At 42.9% G+C, this 21,751-nt stretch overlaps 3 protein-coding genes across 5 annotated transcripts; 2 read left to right on the plus strand and 1 right to left on the minus strand.

Annotated features, from left to right (window-relative positions):
• Window positions 1-78: 78 nt before the first annotated feature.
• Window positions 79-5,756, minus strand: ftr82 (finTRIM family, member 82). The gene is made up of 7 exons (XM_053847776.1): window positions 5,014-5,756; window positions 3,545-3,640; window positions 3,237-3,470; window positions 2,792-2,951; window positions 2,654-2,710; window positions 1,371-1,445; window positions 79-1,229 (listed from the first exon to the last, which is right to left on the minus strand). The coding sequence occupies exons 1-7, from the start codon at window positions 5,602-5,604 to the stop codon at window positions 706-708; spliced, it is 1,737 nt and encodes a 578-aa protein (XP_053703751.1). The 5' UTR covers window positions 5,605-5,756; the 3' UTR covers window positions 79-705.
• Window positions 5,757-10,809: 5,053 nt separating this feature from the next.
• ftr83 (finTRIM family, member 83) lies at window positions 10,810-15,289 on the plus strand. 2 transcript variants are annotated; one of them, XM_053847262.1, is made up of 7 exons: window positions 10,810-11,464; window positions 11,627-11,722; window positions 11,853-12,086; window positions 12,160-12,319; window positions 12,395-12,451; window positions 13,280-13,348; window positions 14,586-15,289. In XM_053847262.1, the coding sequence occupies exons 1-7, from the start codon at window positions 10,892-10,894 to the stop codon at window positions 15,110-15,112; spliced, it is 1,716 nt and encodes a 571-aa protein (XP_053703237.1). In that variant the 5' UTR covers window positions 10,810-10,891; the 3' UTR covers window positions 15,113-15,289. The 2 variants fall into 2 exon arrangements, with proteins under 2 accessions (XP_053703237.1, XP_053703239.1); XM_053847264.1 differs by having other exon boundaries at window positions 10,887-11,464; window positions 13,277-13,348; window positions 14,586-15,288.
• A 605-nt stretch (window positions 15,290-15,894) lies between these two features.
• Window positions 15,895-21,140, plus strand: ruvbl2 (RuvB-like AAA ATPase 2). Of its 2 annotated transcripts, none has more exons than XM_053847333.1 (14): window positions 15,895-16,038; window positions 18,103-18,157; window positions 18,560-18,615; window positions 18,726-18,867; window positions 18,987-19,116; window positions 19,188-19,254; window positions 19,314-19,420; window positions 19,500-19,593; window positions 19,671-19,889; window positions 19,952-20,070; window positions 20,144-20,263; window positions 20,343-20,472; window positions 20,542-20,656; window positions 20,874-21,140. In XM_053847333.1, the coding sequence occupies exons 2-14, from the start codon at window positions 18,103-18,105 to the stop codon at window positions 20,897-20,899; spliced, it is 1,380 nt and encodes a 459-aa protein (XP_053703308.1). In that variant the 5' UTR covers window positions 15,895-16,038; the 3' UTR covers window positions 20,900-21,140. The 2 variants fall into 2 exon arrangements, with proteins under 2 accessions (XP_053703308.1, XP_053703309.1); XM_053847334.1 differs by having other exon boundaries at window positions 15,915-17,166.
• Window positions 21,141-21,751: the final 611 nt, after the last annotated feature.

Consider the following 21,751-nt stretch of genomic DNA (forward strand, 5'->3'; position numbering starts at 1 on the left):
ATCTCCCTATAACTGGGAGGCCGCTGGTTCGATCCACACGTGTCCTTCTGATGATGATCAACAATACTATATTCATTCATAAAAATCACAGACATCCATGTATTTAGCTCTTTATTTAGAACTTCCAGTGATTATTGTTATTATAAAAATTCATTTATGAAAAAAAAGTATGCAGGTGGTCCATTAACATAGGTTGTAAGTAAACATGCACAGAATTAAATAAAGTTAGTTCAAGTGGTGAGTTTCAGCAGTTAACTGCCGGTTAATATCACAACGTTGAATTTATCAGTTAACAAAACAATATTGGCGTTGAAAGGAAGTGATCAACTTCATTATAAGTTGTAATATTATGCAACGACTTTGTGGCGTGTCGCTGTCTGGCTACAGTGTGACCCGCCATAAAAGCTCACACCCTTGTTGTCGTAATATTCCTAGCTATGTGTGATATTCTCGTTCCAGTTTGAGGCAAGGTGTTGCGACATTATCCAGCAGTTTGTATTAACAGGATGAGACCTTTAGCATTTTCTTGTGATCAAGTATTCAACATATGCAGATTTGGTACAAACACAAAAGTAACTTTAACATTGCCTAATATAACTTTTACTCATACTGTGGTTTGGTACGGTTTCAAGGTTCTAGCAAAAATATAATTTTCCATAAGCACAACTGAATAATATAGGCAATTTTAATCTGAAGTACTGAGGATCACTTGGGATTACATATCTTGACCGAGGTTCCGACTCCGAAACCAGGGTAGATGGGCTCGACAAATGTGGTCTCGAACCTGTGCAGGAGGGTCATGGTGCTGCTGTAGATGCTATAGAAGGCCAGCACGCCTGCTGTGTGGTCCAAGTACACTCCTAACCTCGGGGAGTGGGGGCCGTTGACGGCTTTGTCCACTCGGTTGTGCCAGGCTGAGTAGCCCGTGTCTGAGCAGAGGAGGCTCCAGGATTTATCGTTGTAGCCCAGCAGACACAGCGAGCCTTTGCCCTTCCGGCTGATGCTCTTGTACGCCACCCCGATGGAGAACTCGCCGTTCCACTCGATCTCCCAGTAGAAGCGACCTCCCGACAAGGCTTCCCGGCACAGAACCTGGGCGAAGCTGTCGAACCTCTCTGGGTTGTCTGAGTACGGCTGCAGCTCTCTGGTGCGGATGACCTTTCTGCTGCTCTCAGAAATGTACAGCTCCTTATAGGCCGTGCTCGGGTCCAACTTCAACTGGCAGAAGTCTACGGTGAAACAACATCGAGCATGTCATTATCACCTGGGTCGGATAGATTCAGGTTTCCCCCCTTTAAGTCTCAAGCTTGCATTACTGTGTAACCCTCGGTTCCTTCACCAAGCAGGTTTATTTACCCCCACAAACTTACATTTTAAGAAGTCCGCTCTGGTTCTGGGCTCTGGTGCAGGCGCGTTGTCGACAGTGGTCATTGCCAAGTCTCTGCCTGCAGGGTGAGAGAAGTATGTTGAGACATTCTTCCAAAACACCTGAGATGCTTACATTGCGCAAATGGATACACTGATGGTTTTCGCAAAGAGGCACGTACAAATGTCATGTTTGCATTTTGAATTGCGGAGCTCATCATTAACAGAGAAATTTGAGGAGCTTTATCTTCGCAGATTTTTTTTAAATCAGTTCATTTTGCTGAGCTCATTGTCTTATTTTTGACAAGTCATTGAACAAAGCCCAATGTGAATATATTTGTTATTTCCTGAGAACTGTCATAAACAACAAAACGTATTTTAATAATTGCATATGATTGATAAAGTAGTCATTCTCATATCTTGACTTATTCCTCTTCAAAATCAAGCTTTGCCTTTTATTCACCAGGAACGATGGTATACTGAACTTGTTGCGAAGAAGATAGGAGTAATTCACATTTCACTAAATTCACATTTGTGTGCCGTAAGAGGCGTCAAATCTAGGGGCAAATATTTGGCATCCGCTTGACCTACTTTTTTTCCCTTTTTGGAGAAAGTATGCCTAATGTATGTCATGGTAAATATCGATACACTCAAATAGCGTAATACTAGACTGTGCGATATTGTATCAATATTTTTGCTGAAATGACGCAATTTTATGTCGGCTCGATCAATACGTCACACTTGGCTATGCCTCTGCCTTTGTGAGTGATTCAGTGCAAAATATAACTGAAATCTAACTGGACTGACGTCATAACAATAAGCTTTCATAAACATCATATTGTGCTGCATTATATTATTTTCCCCCTTAAATAGATGGTTTTTACTACAATATATTGCAGAACTTGCAGTATAGCAATATATCGCAATGTATCGTATCGCCACTCCTATATCGTGATACGTATCGTATCGCAAGCCAATGCTCAGTCCTAATGTGTGCAGGAGTAGTCTAATATAAGTGCAGTATATAATACAGCAGACGCCAAATAAAGCTGACAGTTGAAGGAGGCTAAATATAAAGATGACAAACATACTTTTATTTGATCAGTAAACTAGTAGTGCGCATTCGAAGGGAGGAAAGGCTGAGCTAAGTCTATGCGTTCAAACAAGAGTTTTTGACGTCGGGAAATTATGTTGCAAGACGCGTCTTCCACCCCCCATGTTCAGCTGTTATCTCCGCAAACAAACTGTAACCATTAACCCTTCAATGCCTCGGGATCTGGAAGCTCACCTCTGCTCCTTCTTTCCAACGTTCTGCTCTCAGTAGTGTAGACCGGAACTTCGTTCACTGTAGGTCACAACACAGTCACGACGAATTAAGCATTTTTTTTTATTGTTTTATATCAGAGTATTAACTCTACTCACGGACCTGACTTGGAGATCTTGAGCAGCTCTTCTCTTCCAAACTCCTCCAGTCTGTCCTTGATCTCAGCAACGGCTTTCCTGACCCCACCGAATGAGAAGTCCGGGTTGACGCTGACCCTGGGGATTAAGGCGTCTTCCGTTGGGGTACACAAGTAGTTGAAGTTCTGACATGCAAGAGAGAAAATCATGGTTAGTCAGGCAGTTACATGTGGAAACAACATCCCCCAATCTATTTTGTGCTTCTTAATGGTGGACTTTTACACCGGCTTCACATCTCTTTCGCTGTCAGTTTGGAGATGAACCCTCACATGGTGACTTGCTATCAACCACTTATCTGTTACTGAAGGTTTAACTTGATAGCGATCAAAAAGGATATCTGGAGATGTCAGCAGTCTCTCAAGGTATTCAAGGCTCTTTCAATCAAACCTTCTTTTTCTTGGGTCCATTACCTGTAAAAAGTGGATGTGGTCCTCTGTACTATAAAGCTGCTTCAGTCCGGACTCCTTCTTCTTCAGTTCGTCAATCTCTTGTTCCAGTCGCTCGATCAAAGCCTCTGCTTGGTTGAATGCCGCCTTCTCATTGATGCCAATCAGCTTGGTCACCTCCGACCTCATCCTCTCAATGGAGCGAATCATGTCCTCGAACATCTTCTGGCTCTCCAGCATGGCTCTCTGGGCCGAGTTCTGATGGAGAGAACAAGGTTTTAAACGGGGGGAAGCCGCAGATGGGGGTCCAAAGCGCTCTTGCAGGGTCATACCTTCAGAGAGTCCACAGCTGTCTTGAGCTCCTCCAGCTCCTTTACCCTCTCCTGGCTTTTTTGTTTGATCTCAGCTGTCGATATTCCCAGGAGTTTCTACAGAAGGAGAACAAAGAGACTCCTTAGCAGACACAAACATGCAGATTTTTAGGAAGGGTTTCACCTTTCCCGAGTCTGTGTCTAGCACTGATAAAGCCTTTAGGGAAATACCCGACTTCTGAGAAACTTGCACCACAACCATGTTTGTAGCTGAGATTATTTTACTTTTTTTTTTAAGAAATATTCCTCAAATACTCAAGCTCATGTTGTGCCTCTAATAAAATGTACCCAAAGAATCTTCTCAATAAGAGGCAGCTTTCATCTCCGGGGGGAGAAAAGAGAGGTGGGGATCAGGGGGGTGATCTCCAATGGAATTCTGGCCACGTAAGGAATGTGATTGTACCGCTTACCGACTTTTAAAAAGATGTTTCAAGGTGCACATAGCACTGACAGGCAGGACAGAGGGCTTCTCTAATTCACTATTTTTCTTTCTCAAGCCCACCGACCCATTCTTCAAGATAAGCTTGAGGAATGTAGGGAATCCGGAGGGGGGGGTATAAGAGGGGGAAGGGAGTGAGCGGGAGATGGAGTAAGATGTGTGAAACTCAGGTTCGGACCTTCGGATGAGAGAAACCAGACGACCTAGAAACTAAGGGAGCAAAAGTGAATGAGGATTGTAAAGGAAGAGACCCAAAAGACATGGGTCAAAAATGTTGACAAACTGTCATTCAGCCTTAGTGGTGTGCAGTAAAAATATTGGAGAAGATCAGAGACAGATTTGGAAAATTCGTTTTTGGGTTTTGGTTTTTTTTTTGCCAAACCCCCTGTGCCTGATTCTTTGCTCTGAGAAAAAAGGAAGGGAAGGAAGGGGAATTTCTAAAGGATAGCTGACCTTTGTCCGATCTGAGCCAAGTCACACCATTCACAAGCATATTTTTCCCCGGGTCATTTCCAGCAGCCTCACGCTCCGCTCCCAAATTACTCATGTTTGATGACTTAACTTGAGCGACGTGAACGTATGTTACAGTATCTGTTCAACGTGCTTGTCCTGTGAGTCAAGCTCTTCAAGATCATGGTCTGATGGCCTTGACTCCCTGAAATTCCAATATTGTTTCAATCCCCACTCCCACAGGAGGGAAGCGGGGCTGCAGTTTCTGTGTCCCACAGCTGGAACATTCTGTGGAGCAGAGGAGGTGATAACACAGACACTCCCCCTGTCCTCTAAATAGCTAATCAGAGAGCCGGATTTGTTTTGGCGGTGAATGTCTGCCCGGGTAGCTGATAGCGTTGGCGAAATGGGTCAAAGTACAAGTTGAAGTTGGCAGAAACACTTCTCCCCAAGCACTGACCGATTTACAGTTATCCACTGCTGACATCCCACCCTGGCCGGTCATTCAAAAGAAACAGGTGCTCGGTTCAAGCTCTCTCACCTGCTTCTCACTCCTCTCAGCCTCGGCAGAGACGATGTCATGGCCCCGGTGTTCACTGACCGTACAGATGGCACAGATACACATCTGGTCCGTCCGGCAGAAGAGCTCCAGAGATTTCTGGTGCTGAGGGCAGATCTTCCTGTCCATGTTTTCCAGGGGATCCGTCAGCTTGTGTCTTTTGAAGGTGGCTGATTCATAGTGCGGCTTCAGGTGCTTCTCGCAGTAGGACGCCAGACAGTTCAGACAGGACTTGAGGGCTTTGAGTTTCTTCCCGGAGCAGAAGTCACAGGCGATGTCGCTGGATCCGGCGTAATTGTTCACCTGAGAAGGGCTGACGTTGAGGTTGAGCCCGCTCTTCTTGATCTTCTCCGCCACCATGCTCAAGGTGGCATTGGGCCGCAGCACTGGCCTCTGTGTGAACGTGATCTTGCATTGGGGGCAAATGTAAATCCCAGTGTAGTCCGCCTCGTTCCAGTAGCCGCTTATGCAGTCCATGCAGAAACTGTGGCCGCAAGGAATAGCCACGGGATCCCGCAGGAGGCTGTGACATAAGGTACAGCTGAAGTAGTCTTGAGAGGTGTGATCGGCCATTGTGACCCACACTCGGAGGAGTCAGCACCGTGGAAGTCTGTGAGAGTGAATGCCAGCAGCAGCGAGAGATTCCGCCGAGGCTGCCTGGAAGCCCGCCCTCAAGAGTCTGGAGCAGCCTGCCAGAGACCGGACCTACTTGTATTTCTGAATTCCAGAGGTTATTGATTGAAAGCAGGCAAGGCCCTCCCCCTGCGCTGAGAGTCTGTGGAGCCCTGCCCAGTTCAGATAAGCAGGTTGGGCAAGGAAGGAGGGAGAGAGCTCTCCGACAGGAAACGGAGCATGAGAGAATTGAATGAAATATTACCGACATAAAAAGTGACATGAAATGTGCCTGAAAGGGCTTCCATTTTCCTCACTGCTTCCCTTCTCTCTGAAATTTCCTCACGAGGCTCATCTGTGGATGAAGTGCGCGCACTTGGCCACAGCTGCATTTCCACCTATTGTTACAGGACAGAATCGCCATTGTCTTAAACCGGTTGCGGTCCAACAAACACAGCTTCAGCCTTAGGTACCGACGGAATTCGAGGGACCACCCAATAAACAAACAGACACAGAGAGCTCAAGCAGAGTTACAGGAAATTTTCCAACTTTCCGACTCCTTTTATCCGTCAGGAACGGAGACTTTTGAGGATCGACTGTGTTTGCCTGGGATGTGCAAGGTTGTAGTATTTACACTGTAACTGGTCGGACCGGTCCCGTCACCTTGACGGGTCAAATTGTAACAGTGTGAGGGAGATGGAATCTGTTTGTTTAGCGGAAACGCCATTTGAATGTAGACACACGTGCACACGGAACATTCCAGTTCAGCACAGGTGTGTAAATGTTTTACATTTTTCAGCGCGAAGGCTCGGCTGCTTCCCGTTGTGCCTTTTTTCTGCTGACATCATCGCCCTCCGTGGGCCAGGCTCTGCTGGTTTCCTGTCCAATGTTTCAGTGCAAATTCCCGACATTTAGTGTGAAGCTAGAGAGACTTCACAGGAGCTTATCTTGGATTCCTCTATCCACAAGGTAGTTTCGCCGCTCCATATTTGGTCATGTCTCTGATAAGCTGGCCGTCCTTCCTTTCCTCAGTATTAGGAGGCTCCCATGCTTATAGATTAACCACCTGCGTGTGAAGGCTCAACTTTGGATTCAGCTGATAAACACTGCTGTTTTGCCTCTCTGTGATTGACGCAAGATTGTTGGAGCTACTTGTAACAGCAACGAAACTCTTCAGGAGTTCATGCTCAAGGACTGAGGTCAACTTGAATTAAGATAAATTGAGGGGGGGGTATGTGCAGGAAGATTACATAACAGGAAAGAGGGATGGTTCTCTCAAAGTGGGCGTGACAAAAAAAAACCAGCTAGAAATAATAAATATCGCAGAATTTTGGGGAAACTTTGGATTGGCTTCTGATAAAACTGCACACGAGTTGGTCCATTACCCAATAGTTTTTACTCCAAATAAGGAATATAGTTCTTTTCAGACTGATAAAATGATATTAAAATTAAATGTTTGTATCATGCAATAATATTTTTTAAACTGAAATATGAACTGGAGGAGTAAGATTTGTGCAATTTCAAAAATAAAACTGGCGATTCACTGGAAGAAAACACCACCCATGAGAATATGACACATAAATAATAAAGAATAAAACCAATAGATAGTACAAAAAAAAAAATCATTGCATCTTTCTTGCACATTTTCTATGTCAACATTTTTATTGCTGTATGGTTCCCAGTTTATGCCTCTAGGTCCAGACTTTGTCCTGGTCAGGGTCAGCTGATGCAAAGTGGCAGGCACAAATACAAACTGCTGGAACTAAACACGTCATACAACCAACTTGGACCTTCAGTCACCTGCAGGTATTTGATCCCAGATTTATCTCCCTCATAAACCATTTCATCAGCAAAATAAATGAAATTGTAACCCAAAATTGTGTCGAGGGAATTGAGAGAGGGAAAGTTGTTGACAATTTAGTGACGTAGGTGGAAGCGAGCAAAGTCACGTGACTGTGATGTGCTTGTCATGTGCCTTACGACAATACTATAATGTTGCAGACAGGAGTTGCTTCAGTCTCAGTCAGTCAGTCAACAAGCGAACTCTCACAGGACCTTGTACGATCTTCCCCATATATTTTCCTCCTTCTATAGTTACAGTTGCAAAGTCCAGTGGCATGTTAAAAATGAATATAACTGTATGGTAACGTCATATAAGTGAATGTCAAAAGGCCAGTATTGTATTGAATAAAATGAGCTCAAACAAACCCAACCTTCGCACTACAGTGGAGTGAAATCTAAGGGCGTAAATGAAATATTATGGCATTGAAAATAAAAGATAATGATTGATTTTTACTGGAAACATTTACAAGAGTGATACTCGCATTTGTGCTCCATTCCAAACCTGATTTAATCTGCGACAAAAGAAATTTTTTTCGACGTGTGGCGTAGTGACAGCCGCTGCATCTGGAGCGCTTGGCTCGGCCATCTTGGCTCCAACACAATAGAATCTTTCAGGCATGCTTTCTCGGCCCTCCTGTTATCTGGGCTATCAAGTGTAGTTGCATTCCTATCTCCATTTCAACAACCCTGAAACTCTGTGTGTCGGGGGGCGTGTCCGCTGTAGTATGCACAGGCAGTTGTAAAATTCATTCAATATTCTGGCCATATTTTTAGCGTTGGAGTCAGCTGGAGTTTTGTGACTTTTCCATTGTTAGTCCAACAATAACGCTGGACTCTAAAACGCATCGATAACCAGTTGATGATTTACAAGTTACAGGTGAGGGGAGTTGAAATGTCACTTGTTTCTCCCACCAAGTGAAACTCCCCCAAACAAGAGCCCCATTATCCTGCAGCTCTACGCTTCAACGCATCACCTGTTGATCTTTTACAGACAAAAAAAAAAGGTGTGCACTGTGAGGTCAGTTTCTATTGTCGTCCAAGTGGAAGTCACCAGGAGCCCGAAGGGTCGCAGTGTGTCTCTTTTGATTCTGTCGCACTCAACGATTAGAGAAATAGAGAATTGAAGTGCACTTGTGGTCAGCTACAGTTTCACGGATGCCTCTTTGAAGTGCTGCTCTGGCTTTTGGGGAATCGATTTATGGGAAGCAAATACAAGTAATACGACTATGTTTCTCTCTAAATGATGTGCAACATTACAGAGACATCAGTCACTGGTTGTGCCGTGGCCAAGTTCTGGTGGAAGGAAGTTTTCATAAAAACCTGCAGTTGAAACTCAACTCAACATGAGCTTTTAGAATTCAACAAATGAAGTGGTTTCTACCTGCAATGGCAAAGAGACCCATGAAAGGTGCAGCCAATAGACAAGCTTATGCCAGGGTTGGGCACTTTAAGCTCTGAAAAAAGAATATTATGTCCTTGAACTGTTGGGAGGGGCTGGCGCACTACTTACATGAAAACAAAGGCACAAGGTGCTTTTGTGTAACATTCAAAATAAATTCATAAATATTTTTTTTATAAAGAACAGAGGATAATTTAAGAATGATTTTCTTAATGGGAAGGAAGTTAAAAAAGCTATATAAAGTTATATTTTAATAAAGTCATGACAGGGTAAAAAGGCGAGGACATGCTAATAAAAAGGAATAATAATTGTAATTACGAGTTAATGTAAATACTTTCAAAATTGATCTATAAACATTTGAGGTAAACATTAAGAAAAGATGATGATTTAAAAAAAAACAATCTCTGTAAAATTATATATAAAAAATGCATTTCTGAATGGGTTTTTAATTTAAATATTTTTTCATATCTAAGTATAAAAATATTGTAAAGGACAATTAACATCCCAAAAAGTCCTGCTGAAGTTAATTTAAATGATTTATATTAATCAAATAAAAAACACAAGTAGCATTAAAATAAATAAAGTAAATATGAATAAATACATTAAAATGCTACGGTACAATCTACAGGTCCTAAAACAGCTGTTTTGTCTAAAGCCATCATGGCTTCAGTCTTTCATCCGGCGGTGGCTGTAGTGGATCATTGTATTTGTGACCTCAAGTGAACAAAATGAGAAGTAAAGTACTAAAGAGTGTGTGTGTTTCACTTTATTACAGTGTTTTGTCTGTTAAAAATAAAAAGTCAACTCTGTTTTCAGATCAGTTTCCTGATCTAAAGTGCTGAGTCGTGACTGAAAGGATAAGATCTCAGGAACTTGCATTGAGATCCATTTCCTCAGCTGCTGTCTCAGTCCACAGAGTGGAGCTCTGTCATCAGACAGGGACACGGAGAAGACTTCTCTATCAAGAAACATGTCTAACTATCAACCTTGTGAAAGACGAGAGCCCTTTGTCGATCATTTGTTCTGTTCAAACAGCACCATGAATTGCATCAAACAGATTTGGTTGTCTGTTCATATTTCACTCAGTCAGCCCAATTTGTCTGAAGACAAACGCCTTTTCAGTTCAACAAAGGCCACATTTTCCAAACCCTACTCATACGGGAAGGAGTATCATGGTTTGGGGCATCATTCCTGTCTGCGCTGCTGACTTTTACTTTCTTCGTAGTGAGGGAAAAAGTGCAGGACGTCACAGTTAAAATGTAGCAGCAGAAGAAACAAGTTGAAGGTTGAAAACAGCCTGAAAAGGCTGGAAGTTCAACAATCTGGTGCTCAATCTGCCATTGAATGTAGTGTCAAGAAAACTGAAATGAATCTGTGCATATGGCACCAGAAAAAATCTCTAAATCTTCTCACTTGAAACCCATTCAACCCATGTTCCTGTGATGATCATGATGATATTATCATTATTATTTAATGTTATAACAGACAAATCCACCACTTAGGTACCTTTCGTTGTAACAAAAATATTGGATCCAAAAAATTGATTAAAATTAAAGTTCATTGAGTTTGTTGAGTACTGCATGATACTGTTTATGGCAAATATAATATTTAACTTGAGATAAGTACAAATGAATGTTTTAATTCGAAGAAGACTCATGGACTCTTATAATAATGTATGTTTTCCTAAATTTTTGTGGAAAATTGTACTCCTTTATTTTTTTTCATATTTATATTAAAATATTATACCTTTCTTACACTGTCTGATGCATTTTTTGGCCACAAGTTTTCCATCGCTACAGTGACATTCTGTCATTGATGAAGGAATTTACTTTGTCCTTCCCTTGCCCCGCCTTTGTTTTACTGGTTTCGGCTTAACCAGTTTAGCCTCTCTCTCTCTGTTTACTCTTTATAACTCGCACCACCATCAGCTGCGAGATCACTTTGCCTCTCCGCTGTCACAAGTCGCTGACTGTCTTGGCAGCCGCACTGAGTTGAAGCTCAGACTCCATGGCCTCAGATCTGGACAACTGCTACCTGTGTAAGGAATACCTCAGGGACCCCGTGTCCATTCCCTGCGGACACATCTTCTGCTCCATCTGTCTGAAGACTTACTGGGACCACACCGACCACACTGGTTCCTACCTCTGCCCACAGTGTCGGGTCACCTACAACAAGAGGCCCACGCCGAGGCGCCTCGGAGGATCCCGACAGTCTTCCTTGCAACGCAACTCCGACCCCTACCCGCCGCCGCCTCCCTCCCCGGACTACAACATGGCGGGACCGCATGACGTCCCCTGCGACGTCTGCAGCGATAAGAAGTACAAGGCAGTCAAGAGCTGCCTGATGTGCCTGGCCTCCTACTGCGAGAAGCATGTCCGGTCCCACTCCTCAGCCACTTTTAAGCGACACAAGCTGGTGGATGTTATTGACAACCTGGACAGGCAGGTGTGCCCCCAGCATCAGAAGGGTCTGGAGCTCTTCTGCCGCACCGACCAAATGTGCATCTGCGTTTTGTGCACGGTGAAGGAACATAAAGGTCATGACATGGTGTCGGCCGAGCAAGAGCGATCCGACGAACAGGTGAGAAGCTCTTCTGAGCTACTTTTGGCTAAACAAAGACCATTCGTATCAAACTTTCTACACTATCTTAGAGATATTTCTTAAACATTGTGTTGCCTGCTACGCTTATTAACCCAAATTAATCCTGTTAAGACGTCAACGCAATATTTGTCTTCCTTGTAGCAAAGACTGGGAGCCACCCAGGCGGAGATCCAGGAGAAGATTCACAACCGGCTGAAGCAGATGGAAGAGCTTAAACAAGCTGTGGACTCGCTGAAGGTTTGTTTCAATCATAAACTACAGGGATTAGGCCCGACACATGAATCGAGATCACCTGCCAACAACATTCCTTGGTTGTGTGGTAACACTTGTAGAACCAGTCTCACACCCGCTGACTGTGTTTTGTCAGACGTCAGCACAGAGGACCATGCAGGAATGCGAGAAGATGTTCGGAGATATGATGCGGTCCATCGAGAGGATGCAGCAGGAGATGGCCAAGCTGGTCACGTCCAACAAGAGGGCGGCGCTCAACAACGCCGAAAGCCACATGGAGCGTCTGAGCCACGAGATCGCCGACCTGAAGAGGAGAGACGATGAGATCACCCAGCTGTCCCGCACCGAGGACCACATTCACTTCATCCAGGTGAGTGTTTGTGGCGCGACACCATCACCGCACAGATGGATGTCTTCTAACCCCAGACCCCTCTCAACGCCAGAGCTACCACGTGCTGATCGCACAGACTGAAGCGGAGGAGCTGCCCAACGTTGCCGTCAACCGTTATTTCTCCTTCGGCCAAGCGAGCAAAACCGTCTCCGAGATGAAGCAGCATTTGAACGAATTGGCCAATGATGAACTGGCGAAGGTGGCCAAGTCAAGTGAGCAAACACTCACAAGTATACTGTAACTTCACGACTTAGCAAGTGTTTTCATTCATTCTCTTTTTTAAACAGTCAACAAAATGTCCTTCTGTGAACTGGAGGACTCCAAAAAGAAACGTTCAATGAAAGGTGAGTTGCATTTCCAGTGCTTTATTTCTTGGCTGACATGAAAATACAACAGAAGCTCTTGAGGATTTATCAGAAACGGTGCAGACAAAGTAAGGCCGGGGGCCTTTTGTAGCCTTTTGATTGTATTTTTCGGCCCTCTCAAGGCCAGAGTGAAACTATAAAACACTTGTGATGTGGAAATGTTCCAACTGACAAACAATGGGATTTAGTCTTCCTCATTATTCATACTAGTTCCACTCTAAATATGACTTTTTAAAGTTTAAAAGCTCATTTTCCTTTGTTCTAATTTCTCTTTTTTTCCTCTTCCTAAAATAAAGTGCTTTTATATTATGTTTACACATTTTGTCAATAGTCCCTTTATGATTTCTATTTAAAATAATCTGTATAATAATCTGTATATTTAAATTATATCCAATAACATATATATTTTTTTGGCTTCGTGAATGCCCTGAATGTTTAAGATTTCCCCCAGAATAGAGGCAATCTCATCATCTCTTTACGTTTATGATGTAGCACCGTAGTAAATTGAGTCACTCACCCCTGATCTAAATACAACGCCTGTCACTGTTACAGAGCTTTAGAAAAATGTTGCAGCAGCATGAACTCCTTATTTGACCAGGGCGGGTCAGAGCGATTGACAGTTTCACGTTTCCAGTGCGATGTCCTCAGAGGGTAACCTGAGGTCACTCAGTAGCCACTGACGTTAATGTTTACTTTCATTATGGACCCTAAGCACAGGCAAATGTTTAAGAGGAGGTTTGGTAAAATCAGAAAAAGTCTCCACGAAATGAAAGAAATAAACCCTTCGACTTTGCCTTTCTTCAGCAGGCGATGAAGCCCCCATGTATAAGCCGATGCAAGTCCTGGAGCCGCAGCACCGGGACGATTTCCTGAGATGTGAGTCCCGGCTTCTCTCATTGTGTTTCTTGCTGTTGAGCAATGCTTCCTGCCAGGTTCAGTTGATGAGTCTTACAAGAGCTTCTCTGGCTGACCACAAAATCAGACTTCATATATATATATATATATATATATATATATATATATATATATATATATATATATATATATATATATATATATACTGCAGTATTCAGGTGTTTCCTTCACCTAAATTACACTTTAACAACGCCTACCTATAAATACAAAGACACTGATCAAGAGCATCAAAATGCTCTGCTTAAACAGAAGGAAACTTAAATATCATTGGACTGCATTGAATTTAAGTCTGAGCAAGTGCTTTGAAAAAAGAGAATAGTTTGGGTGGACTTCTTAGATCATCAGTTCAAGGAGAAAATCAATTTCCTTTCATTGTATTTGCTTGAGTTCTCATGACTGCGGCGTACGAAGAGAAAGAAAGAAAGAAAGAGTTTAAGTCATGTCCCAAATGGCAGAAACTGATGACAATTGACGCTCAGATCCATTTTTATTTTTATTTTTATTTTTATTTTTATTTTTATTTTTATTTTTATTTTTATTTTTATTTTTATTTTTATTTTTATTTTTCATAGAAGTCAAACTCTTGACGTTCAGTAACATTTGAACATGGATTTAAGAGTGAAAACACAGTCTTTGAGTGATTGTATGGAGGTTAAAAGGAAGCATCCCATCAAAATGTTTTTGATTTAAAATGAAAGTTAGCAATTAAACAATACAACAAGAAGGTAAAAATGAAGGTTCACCAACTGTGAAAGTGAGACTCAAGCTTAGTCAGTAATTAGCTACACCAGCTATGGCAAAACCAGTGAACCTTTGCTGAGCCTGGTGAGAGGGTTTTTTTGTGCAGCGTCAGCAACTATTTTACATGACGTGTCGGTCTGTTTGGGCTCAAACTCACGAGCGGTGTCGATACCTCTGGTATTCCAGATGCTAGGTCGGACAGATCTAGTCGGCCTCGTCGAGTGTCTCACCAACTGTGACCTGCAGAAACGGAGGTACACAGCCCACAGGTGATCAACTTAACACTCCTGAGGTGACTCTGATTTTCATGTGTGCAGCCAGAGGAGCTTCTGCTTTCCCTCCAAATCATTACAACCACCAGGGTTGAGATGAAATTCTGCTGGTGTCTTGGTGAACGGTTCTGCTCATCATAACATGATGGTGCTTCTGGATACTCATATGTTTGTCGTGTTTCCAGATGCGTGTCAGCTGACTCTGGACCCAAACACTGCCTATAGACAACTGTACTTGTCCCGGGGGAACAGGAAAGCCGCTCTAAAGAAAGACCCCCAATCGTACCCTGATAGCAGCGCCAGGTTCGACTCCCTGCCCCAGGTTCTCTGCATGGAGAATCTCTCTGGTGGTGCCTACTACTGGGAGGTGGACTGGAGCGGGGAGGGCGCAGCCATCGGCGTCACCTACAAGAACCTCAAGAGGACTGGGTACGGAGACAGCTGCCGCATCGGATACAACCGAAAATCCTGGAGTCTCTTCTGCTCCGACTCAAGCTACTCCGCTCGCCACAACAAAGACCAGATGGAGATAAATGCCCCCTACTCCTCTCGAATCGGGGTCTTCCTGGATCACGCCGGGGGGACTCTCTCTTTCTATGCCGTGGGAGAAGGGATGTCTCTCATCCACCGCTTCAAGGCCTCTTTCACTGAACCCGTCTATCCCGGCTTCTGGGTTTGGTACGAATCAGCCATCACCCTCATTCAGCTCTGAGTTGCTGCCAGTAATCGATGAAGGAAATAATACGCTGATTTCTGTTTCGATCGCCAAGGTTCCTTTTTATATGACCTGTTCTACAAATCAATGTTTGATGAGCAAAATAAAGCGATTTTATGCAAGGATTTAAAGATTATGAAGATTACATACGTGATTGTACTGTATGAAGGTTTTTATCAATAAAGTTTTCTATCATTTACAAATTGTGGTGTCGTGTTTTTTAACTCTGAATTAAGATGAACATAGATATATAAGGACACAGGTCTGACTTGTTAAACGGCAAATCTTACTCTTTGTGTTAGCATTACAAATAGCATTCGCATAATCAAATCTATATATCTACACAAAACATCGGTCATTAAAATAACCGCTACAACAACCAATTTAGGTTTGTGTATGAGGAAATAAAAGCTGTAAAAATATGTATATTGGTTGCTTGAAAAGTATTAGAAACCTTTAAATAACAAGGCATCTAATACCTAAATAAAATGTTTGTGCTATTTACTTCTGATTCTTATCCAAATAATGTTGATTTCCTCTTTGCAAAAAAAAAAAATATATATATATATTTGAAGTAAATTTCTAGTCCAGTGAGTGTGTTTGTATGTATTGTTTATGAAATCACGTGTGTATGTGATTCAACACCTAAGCCTTCAGTTTGGTTTTTGTCTTGCTATGACTTTGTTGCATCTAATTCTTGTCTTTGCTTCCTTTCTATATGGCGCAGTCATGCCTTTAATAGCACCGTGTGTGTCTTTGGTTTGCCTCCTCACGCGTGACTTACTGCCTCATTCAGTGACTTGTGTAGCTACTATGAAGTCCCTTGAATGGTGGTGTGTTTGATTAAAAACGGGAGTCTTTTAGTCAACATATAAACATTCATTCCTCCAGATATTTGGTTTGGGATATTATTTCACTGACAGGTGAGAACCTCTAAGAAAAAAAAGTTCACTTTTTCTTTTATTTTCCTGTCCAACTGCTACAAGCTTAGGTCATGTTATTGAGATCCTGCTTTATTGGACATAGTCAACAAACACACTTCCACCTTCTCAAAACTAAGAGGCCTCCTTTTCTCATTCTCCTCTTTAGATGTTTTTCATTTTCAAACTGTGAGGAAATGTTTCTGACAAAGCTTCATTCGCAGACAGATTTTGAGCTGGAATTGACTTATGTTTCATTGTGTTGCAAAGCCTGCCATTACAGAAGGGTTTTGTATCAACCTCAGAGTGACTGTGAACCAGCTACGATTTTGTGACTAAAACTTGATTTCAAGAAATTTGCATCCTTCTATTTAATCAACTGCCAATGGTAATACATGAGCACTGACCACTAACACTGTACATGGATGATCACTGCTAGAGTGAGAACATGAAACTGTCTGCTGGAGACCAGCTGTGACCTGAAGGGCAGCTTTCAAGAGCGGATATTAAAAAGTTCTCTGGAGTCTGTAAGATTATGGAGAGCCACAGTATGAGACCTACTATGTTGGGGTTCAAAACTGTGCCTCTGAATCTTGCTGCTGGGGAAACAAGCTTCATATATTTTAAGTTTAAACATAATGTTTCATTATTCAGACCATCCCAGAATTTTTCCTGAGACCTTGGTGAGCATTGTTGGATTACTTCTTCATACTGTGTCGCTGGTGTCACAAAAAAAAATTGTTGGCTGTGGCTGATTTAACCATCATACTGCAAAAATGGTACATTTTCCCGACAAGTCCGATAACGACACTTTAACCCTTTCAAAATGTGTTTAAGTGCGACATCTACTGGAGACTTGCGTGCTATTTAAATGGCCACGAAAAAGTCGTTTTCTTTCAACTTTTTTTCTGATTTGTAAACCAATCTATCTTGTCTGTAAAAATAGTTCAGAACACGGCAGTTAAGATTTTTAAACAGCTAAGCTTAATCCAAACACAAAACAATACAAAAGAAAAGTCATAGTAGGAACCAAAAAAATATATACATCCACGTTTCTCGTCGGACATATTTGCCAAGCACACAGCGAAAGAAGCGGCGCTTTCTCACATTTTCTGGAGTGTGGCTGCAGAGGTGAGTGAACTCAAACATTACTCCGATAGTTTATGAAATATTCAACAACAGTTGCCTTCTAGCTTGAGTCTATAACACGAAATTACATATAGCCGTCTTTTCTTGATTTTAAACCACACCAAAACAATGTAATTGAATGAGGCTAACCGGGGCTAGCGTGCTAAAACAACATGGGCTCATGTTTACGGTGTGTTTTGTTCGGTCTTTTCTGACTTTTTATAGTTAATTTGTAATGAAACGTGTCCTATAGCTTTTAAAGGCTGTTGCCATTGCTACTTTGTTATCTTTTTTCAAAATGGCTAAATACGACTTGGCTCTCGTCGTCTTGTGTTGGTTTTCCATACAACGGTCTCTATGACAACGGCTACTCTCGTTTCTAGAAAACAAAACTGCAGGCAGATAGTGCCACAAATATCAATTTAAAAAAGATAATATCCTTGAAATGAATATGTTCAATCTTTTTTGAGCGTTTAAGCCTTTATACTTCTGTAAAAAAAAACAACAATACACGGTTTGTCACTAACAAACGGAAAGCGGAAACAAAAAAGTACAGGGCCTCCTTTGAAGAAAATGAAATAAACATTTTATAACGCATTGGTTGCTGTTTCACATATTATGTTCATCGGACATTGCTTCTATTACTTCAAATTGCTTCGTTTAATCTTGTCTATTACGTTTATCAATGCTTCCCGTCTGAAATGTCTATATAAATGTTGAGCTATGATCGTATCATTTATGAATCATCAAATGGGCAATAAGCAAACTCAAAAAGCAAATGCTTATTAAAAATATAGTAATTACTGTGGGCGAGAAAACATGGCCATTTTTCTGTGGCTTGTCTATGAGTGGATTAACTCACTGTTACACCAGTTATCCAAGACAGGATTTTGTGGTCAGATATTAGTCAAAGGAGACTAAATGTTGTGATCTCCACAGATGGCGACGACAAAGGTTCCAGAGGTTCGTGACATCACACGCATCGAGAGAATTGGTGAGGATACTTAATAAATTAACTTCTGCGTCATACAATCTTGATATTATTCCTACAATCGATGTTCACATAAATTTGCTTTCTAGTCAAAAGAGATTCAATTGGAGCAACTGGATTAGGTTCAGATTTGGACTTTTTCTAAATGGGATTTGCAGTTTTTTGTAGTATATATATTAGTAGTACAGACATATGTTCGCAGTACAATATTTGAATGCACTATGTAATGTGAAAGCAAAAGGCAGATTATTGTTCCCAGAAACGACAGTACATTCACTGACATTTTCAAGAGTAAACCTAAAGTCCAGTTGCCTCCCTGTAACTAAACTAAGTGATATTTATTCATTATTATGCAATAACCGACGATACATGTGATATGATAAGTGAAGTTTTTTTTCTCCCCAGGTGCTCACTCTCACATCCGTGGCCTGGGCTTGGATGATGCTTTGGAGCCAAGACCGGTATTGTCATTTAAAAATTGTTTTTTTTTTTTTATTTAAATGATCAACTTTGGCTCGGCGACCTACTTATGAAATGGAAGTGAATTCTTACTCGGGCTGTTTTTGCACAGGTCTCCCAGGGGATGGTGGGCCAGCTGGCGTCCCGTCGGGCTGCGGGGGTCATTTTGGAGATGATCAAAGATGGCCTCATCGCTGGCAGGGCTGTGCTAATCGCTGGCCAGCCTGGCACCGGGAAGACTGCTATTGCTATGGGTGAGTCGCAGTGGAGATTGTTGAAATATTCATCCTGGCTTCTGTGAAAGAAACCCCCCTTGTTCCGTTGCATTGAAATGGCGGTGTGTTTGAGCGCAGATTTATGTTTATGCTTGCAGGCATCGCTCAGTCTCTGGGCCCTGACACTCCCTTCACAGCGCTGGCCGGGAGCGAGATCTTCTCTCTAGAGATGAGCAAGACCGAGGCACTGAGCCAGGCTTTCAGAAAAGCCATCGGAGTGAGGATCAAGTGAGTAGGCAGACACACAACATGTGACTGTGTTTGAGTCAACTTATCTTGGATGTTTTTTTTTCCTACAGGGAGGAGACTGAGATTATCGAGGGAGAAGTGGTGGAAATCCAGATCGACAGACCAGCGACTGGAACGGTAGGTTCTCAGTGGCATCTGTGGAGCGCGTTTTCTCAACTAATGGTTTGGGGCTTTAGGGTGCTAAAGTCGGCAAACTGACCCTGAAGACCACTGAGATGGAGACAATATACGACCTGGGCAACAAGATGATCGAGAGCCTCACGAAAGAGAAAGTTCAAGCAGGGTAACTTGATCTTTATGGTTTTTATTGCAACACATAAACCTGACAGGAAGTGGGCTCACAATGTCTTTTTTCATTCTAGTGATGTGATAACTATTGACAAAGCCACCGGCAAGATCAGCAAGATGGGCCGCTCCTTCACCAGAGCGAGGGACTACGACGCCATGGGAGCTCAGGTACCCTCCAGAACAACACCACGCAATATTCATCATGTGTGCAGAAAACGTTTCTTAACCCTGCTGTTGTTTTGCAGACGCAGTTCGTCCAGTGTCCCGAGGGGGAGCTGCAGAAGAGGAAGGAAGTGGTTCACACCGTGTCCCTCCATGAGATTGATGTCATCAACAGTCGCACACAGGGGTTCCTGGCGCTCTTCTCTGGGGACACGGGGGAGATCAAGTCGGAGGTCCGCGAGCAGATCAACGCCAAAGTTTGCGAGTGGAGGGAGGAAGGCAAGGCTGAGATCATACCAGGGGTGAGATCAGAGTCGTGTGTTGGTTTGTGGTGGTGTGGCTCACTGGCTTGTGGGGCTCCCAGGTGTTGTTCATCGATGAGGTCCACATGCTGGACATCGAGTGCTTCTCCTACCTGAATCGAGCGCTGGAGAGTGACCTGTCTCCTGTCCTCATCATGGCCACCAACAGAGGCATCACTCGGTAAATATCTCCTCTTCATTTTGATGAGTTTATAGAGCGCATGAAGCTTAGATGTTGTGACCTTTTCTTCCAGTATCCGTGGCACTAACTACCAGAGCCCACACGGCATCCCCATCGACCTGCTGGACCGGCTGCTCATCATCGCCACATCGCCGTACACTGAAAAAGAAATGAAGCAGATCCTCAAGATCCGGTGAGCGTGTGCATCAGCACCAACCACTGGTGGTCCCTGCATTTCAAACAGCGGTGTTAATCTGAGTGTCCCACTTAAGTTGTGAGGAGGAGGACGTGGAGCTGAGCGAGGAGGCTCACACTGTTCTGACCCGGATCGGCATGGAGACTTCGCTGCGCTACTCCATCCAGCTCATCAGCACTGCAGGCCTGGTGTGTCGTAAACGCAAGGTAGCTAGATGAAGCCCCCTCGCGTTCATCACTTGGAATCCCCTGCTCACTTGTTTCTGCGTGTCTCAGGGAACGGAGGTTCAGGTGGAGGACATTAAACGGGTTTACTCTCTGTTCCTGGATGAGGCCCGGTCCTCTCAGTACATGAAGGAGTATCAGGATTCTTTCCTCTTCAATGAAACACGTGAGTTTCCCCTGCAGCTCTTTCTCACCAGGTGTATTTGAAAGTAGTACTTTGGCAAATTGTTCCTTTGCTCAACAGTACGAAGCAACCTTGTATGAAAGATGTATGGGATGACTAGACACTAGATGGCGCCACAAACCGACTGAAACATTTCAATTCATTTTCATAAAGCAGCAAATATGAAATTCATTTAGGGTTTTCTGCTCTTGTGTTTCAGAATCAGCTCCAATGGAAACCTCGTAGTATCATGATTCTGTCAGGTGGAAAATTGCCTTTGGCCCCCCCTAAATTAAGAAGGACGGCAGACGCCGTCTTCCCTGCTCACAATGTCTGCTGTATTTCTGTCGGAAATTCATCCTGAGTCATTGTTCCCTCCTGAGTTTGAAGCAATTTTTGTGCATCACTGAGGCCTTTTAGTGAAAGAAAGCATTCCCTGTGTTACATTGACGTTTCTTCATGTCACATTTTTAAATAAATCTTTATAAAAGCTTGTTTTCTGCCTGCATCGCCTGTTGAAGCCGTGACACATGTCAATCTTGCAATTTTAAACCTTCCTTAGGTGTGTTAAGGTTTTTCTAGCGATGGGGTGATTCACCAAAGTGTTTTCAGAACTCACTAGGTGGCGCTGTTGGTTTGGAAATGGTTTGAGGTCTTCCACACTATATGCCTTCAAGACCAGTGAGTGGCCTCTGAAATGAAGGACGCTGTTTCATGAAACCTCATGAGCCCTTTGCTGGTACTTCTTCTATAGCAGTAGTTTTGAGACTTGCCTCTAGATGGAGCTACCATTCAGAGTTCAAAGCAAATTGGGAGTGAACAAATGGTATCTGAAAATCTACTTTGAAATGTCTTTTGCAAACAGCAAGTTACGTCAAATGCTCTCATTAAATGACATATCTTCTCCTTTTAAGTGGAAATATATGCAAGAATACCATGACACTTTTCAGTCTTGTGACTCTCAATGGCTGCTGCAGAGCCATGTTTTTGTCAGGCTCTTCAGTTGCAGACAGTCACCAAACTAATACCTCATCAACGTTATTGCGAGCCAGTCTCTGGAGACCTCTGCTGACTGCTGACGCCTTCAGATGGATTCCA

The sequence above is a fragment of the Synchiropus splendidus genome, chromosome 17, assembly GCF_027744825.2.
Source record: "Synchiropus splendidus isolate RoL2022-P1 chromosome 17, RoL_Sspl_1.0, whole genome shotgun sequence".
Classification (NCBI taxonomy): Eukaryota; Metazoa; Chordata; class Actinopteri; order Syngnathiformes; family Callionymidae; genus Synchiropus; species Synchiropus splendidus.

Coding starts and splice junctions, on each gene's coding strand:
- ftr82 (XM_053847776.1), bottom strand. CDS start 5,604: ATGGCCGATCACACCTCTCAAGACTACTTCAGCTGTACCTTATGTCAC. Junction 3,471..3,544: donor CAGCTGTGGACTCTCTGAAG/GTATGACCCTGC, acceptor TCTCTCCATCAG/AACTCGGCCCAGAGAGCCAT. Junction 1,446..2,653: donor GTTGGAAAGAAGGAGCAGAG/GTGAGCTTCCAG, acceptor CTCACCCTGCAG/GCAGAGACTTGGCAATGACC.
- ftr83 (XM_053847264.1), top strand. CDS start 10,892: ATGGCCTCAGATCTGGACAACTGCTACCTGTGTAAGGAATACCTCAGG. Junction 12,087..12,159: donor ACCACATTCACTTCATCCAG/GTGAGTGTTTGT, acceptor TCTCAACGCCAG/AGCTACCACGTGCTGATCGC. Junction 13,349..14,585: donor CCGGGACGATTTCCTGAGAT/GTGAGTCCCGGC, acceptor TCGTGTTTCCAG/ATGCGTGTCAGCTGACTCTG.
- ruvbl2 (XM_053847333.1), top strand. CDS start 18,103: ATGGCGACGACAAAGGTTCCAGAGGTTCGTGACATCACACGCATCGAG. Junction 18,868..18,986: donor GAAGACTGCTATTGCTATGG/GTGAGTCGCAGT, acceptor TTATGCTTGCAG/GCATCGCTCAGTCTCTGGGC. Junction 19,594..19,670: donor ACGACGCCATGGGAGCTCAG/GTACCCTCCAGA, acceptor GTTGTTTTGCAG/ACGCAGTTCGTCCAGTGTCC.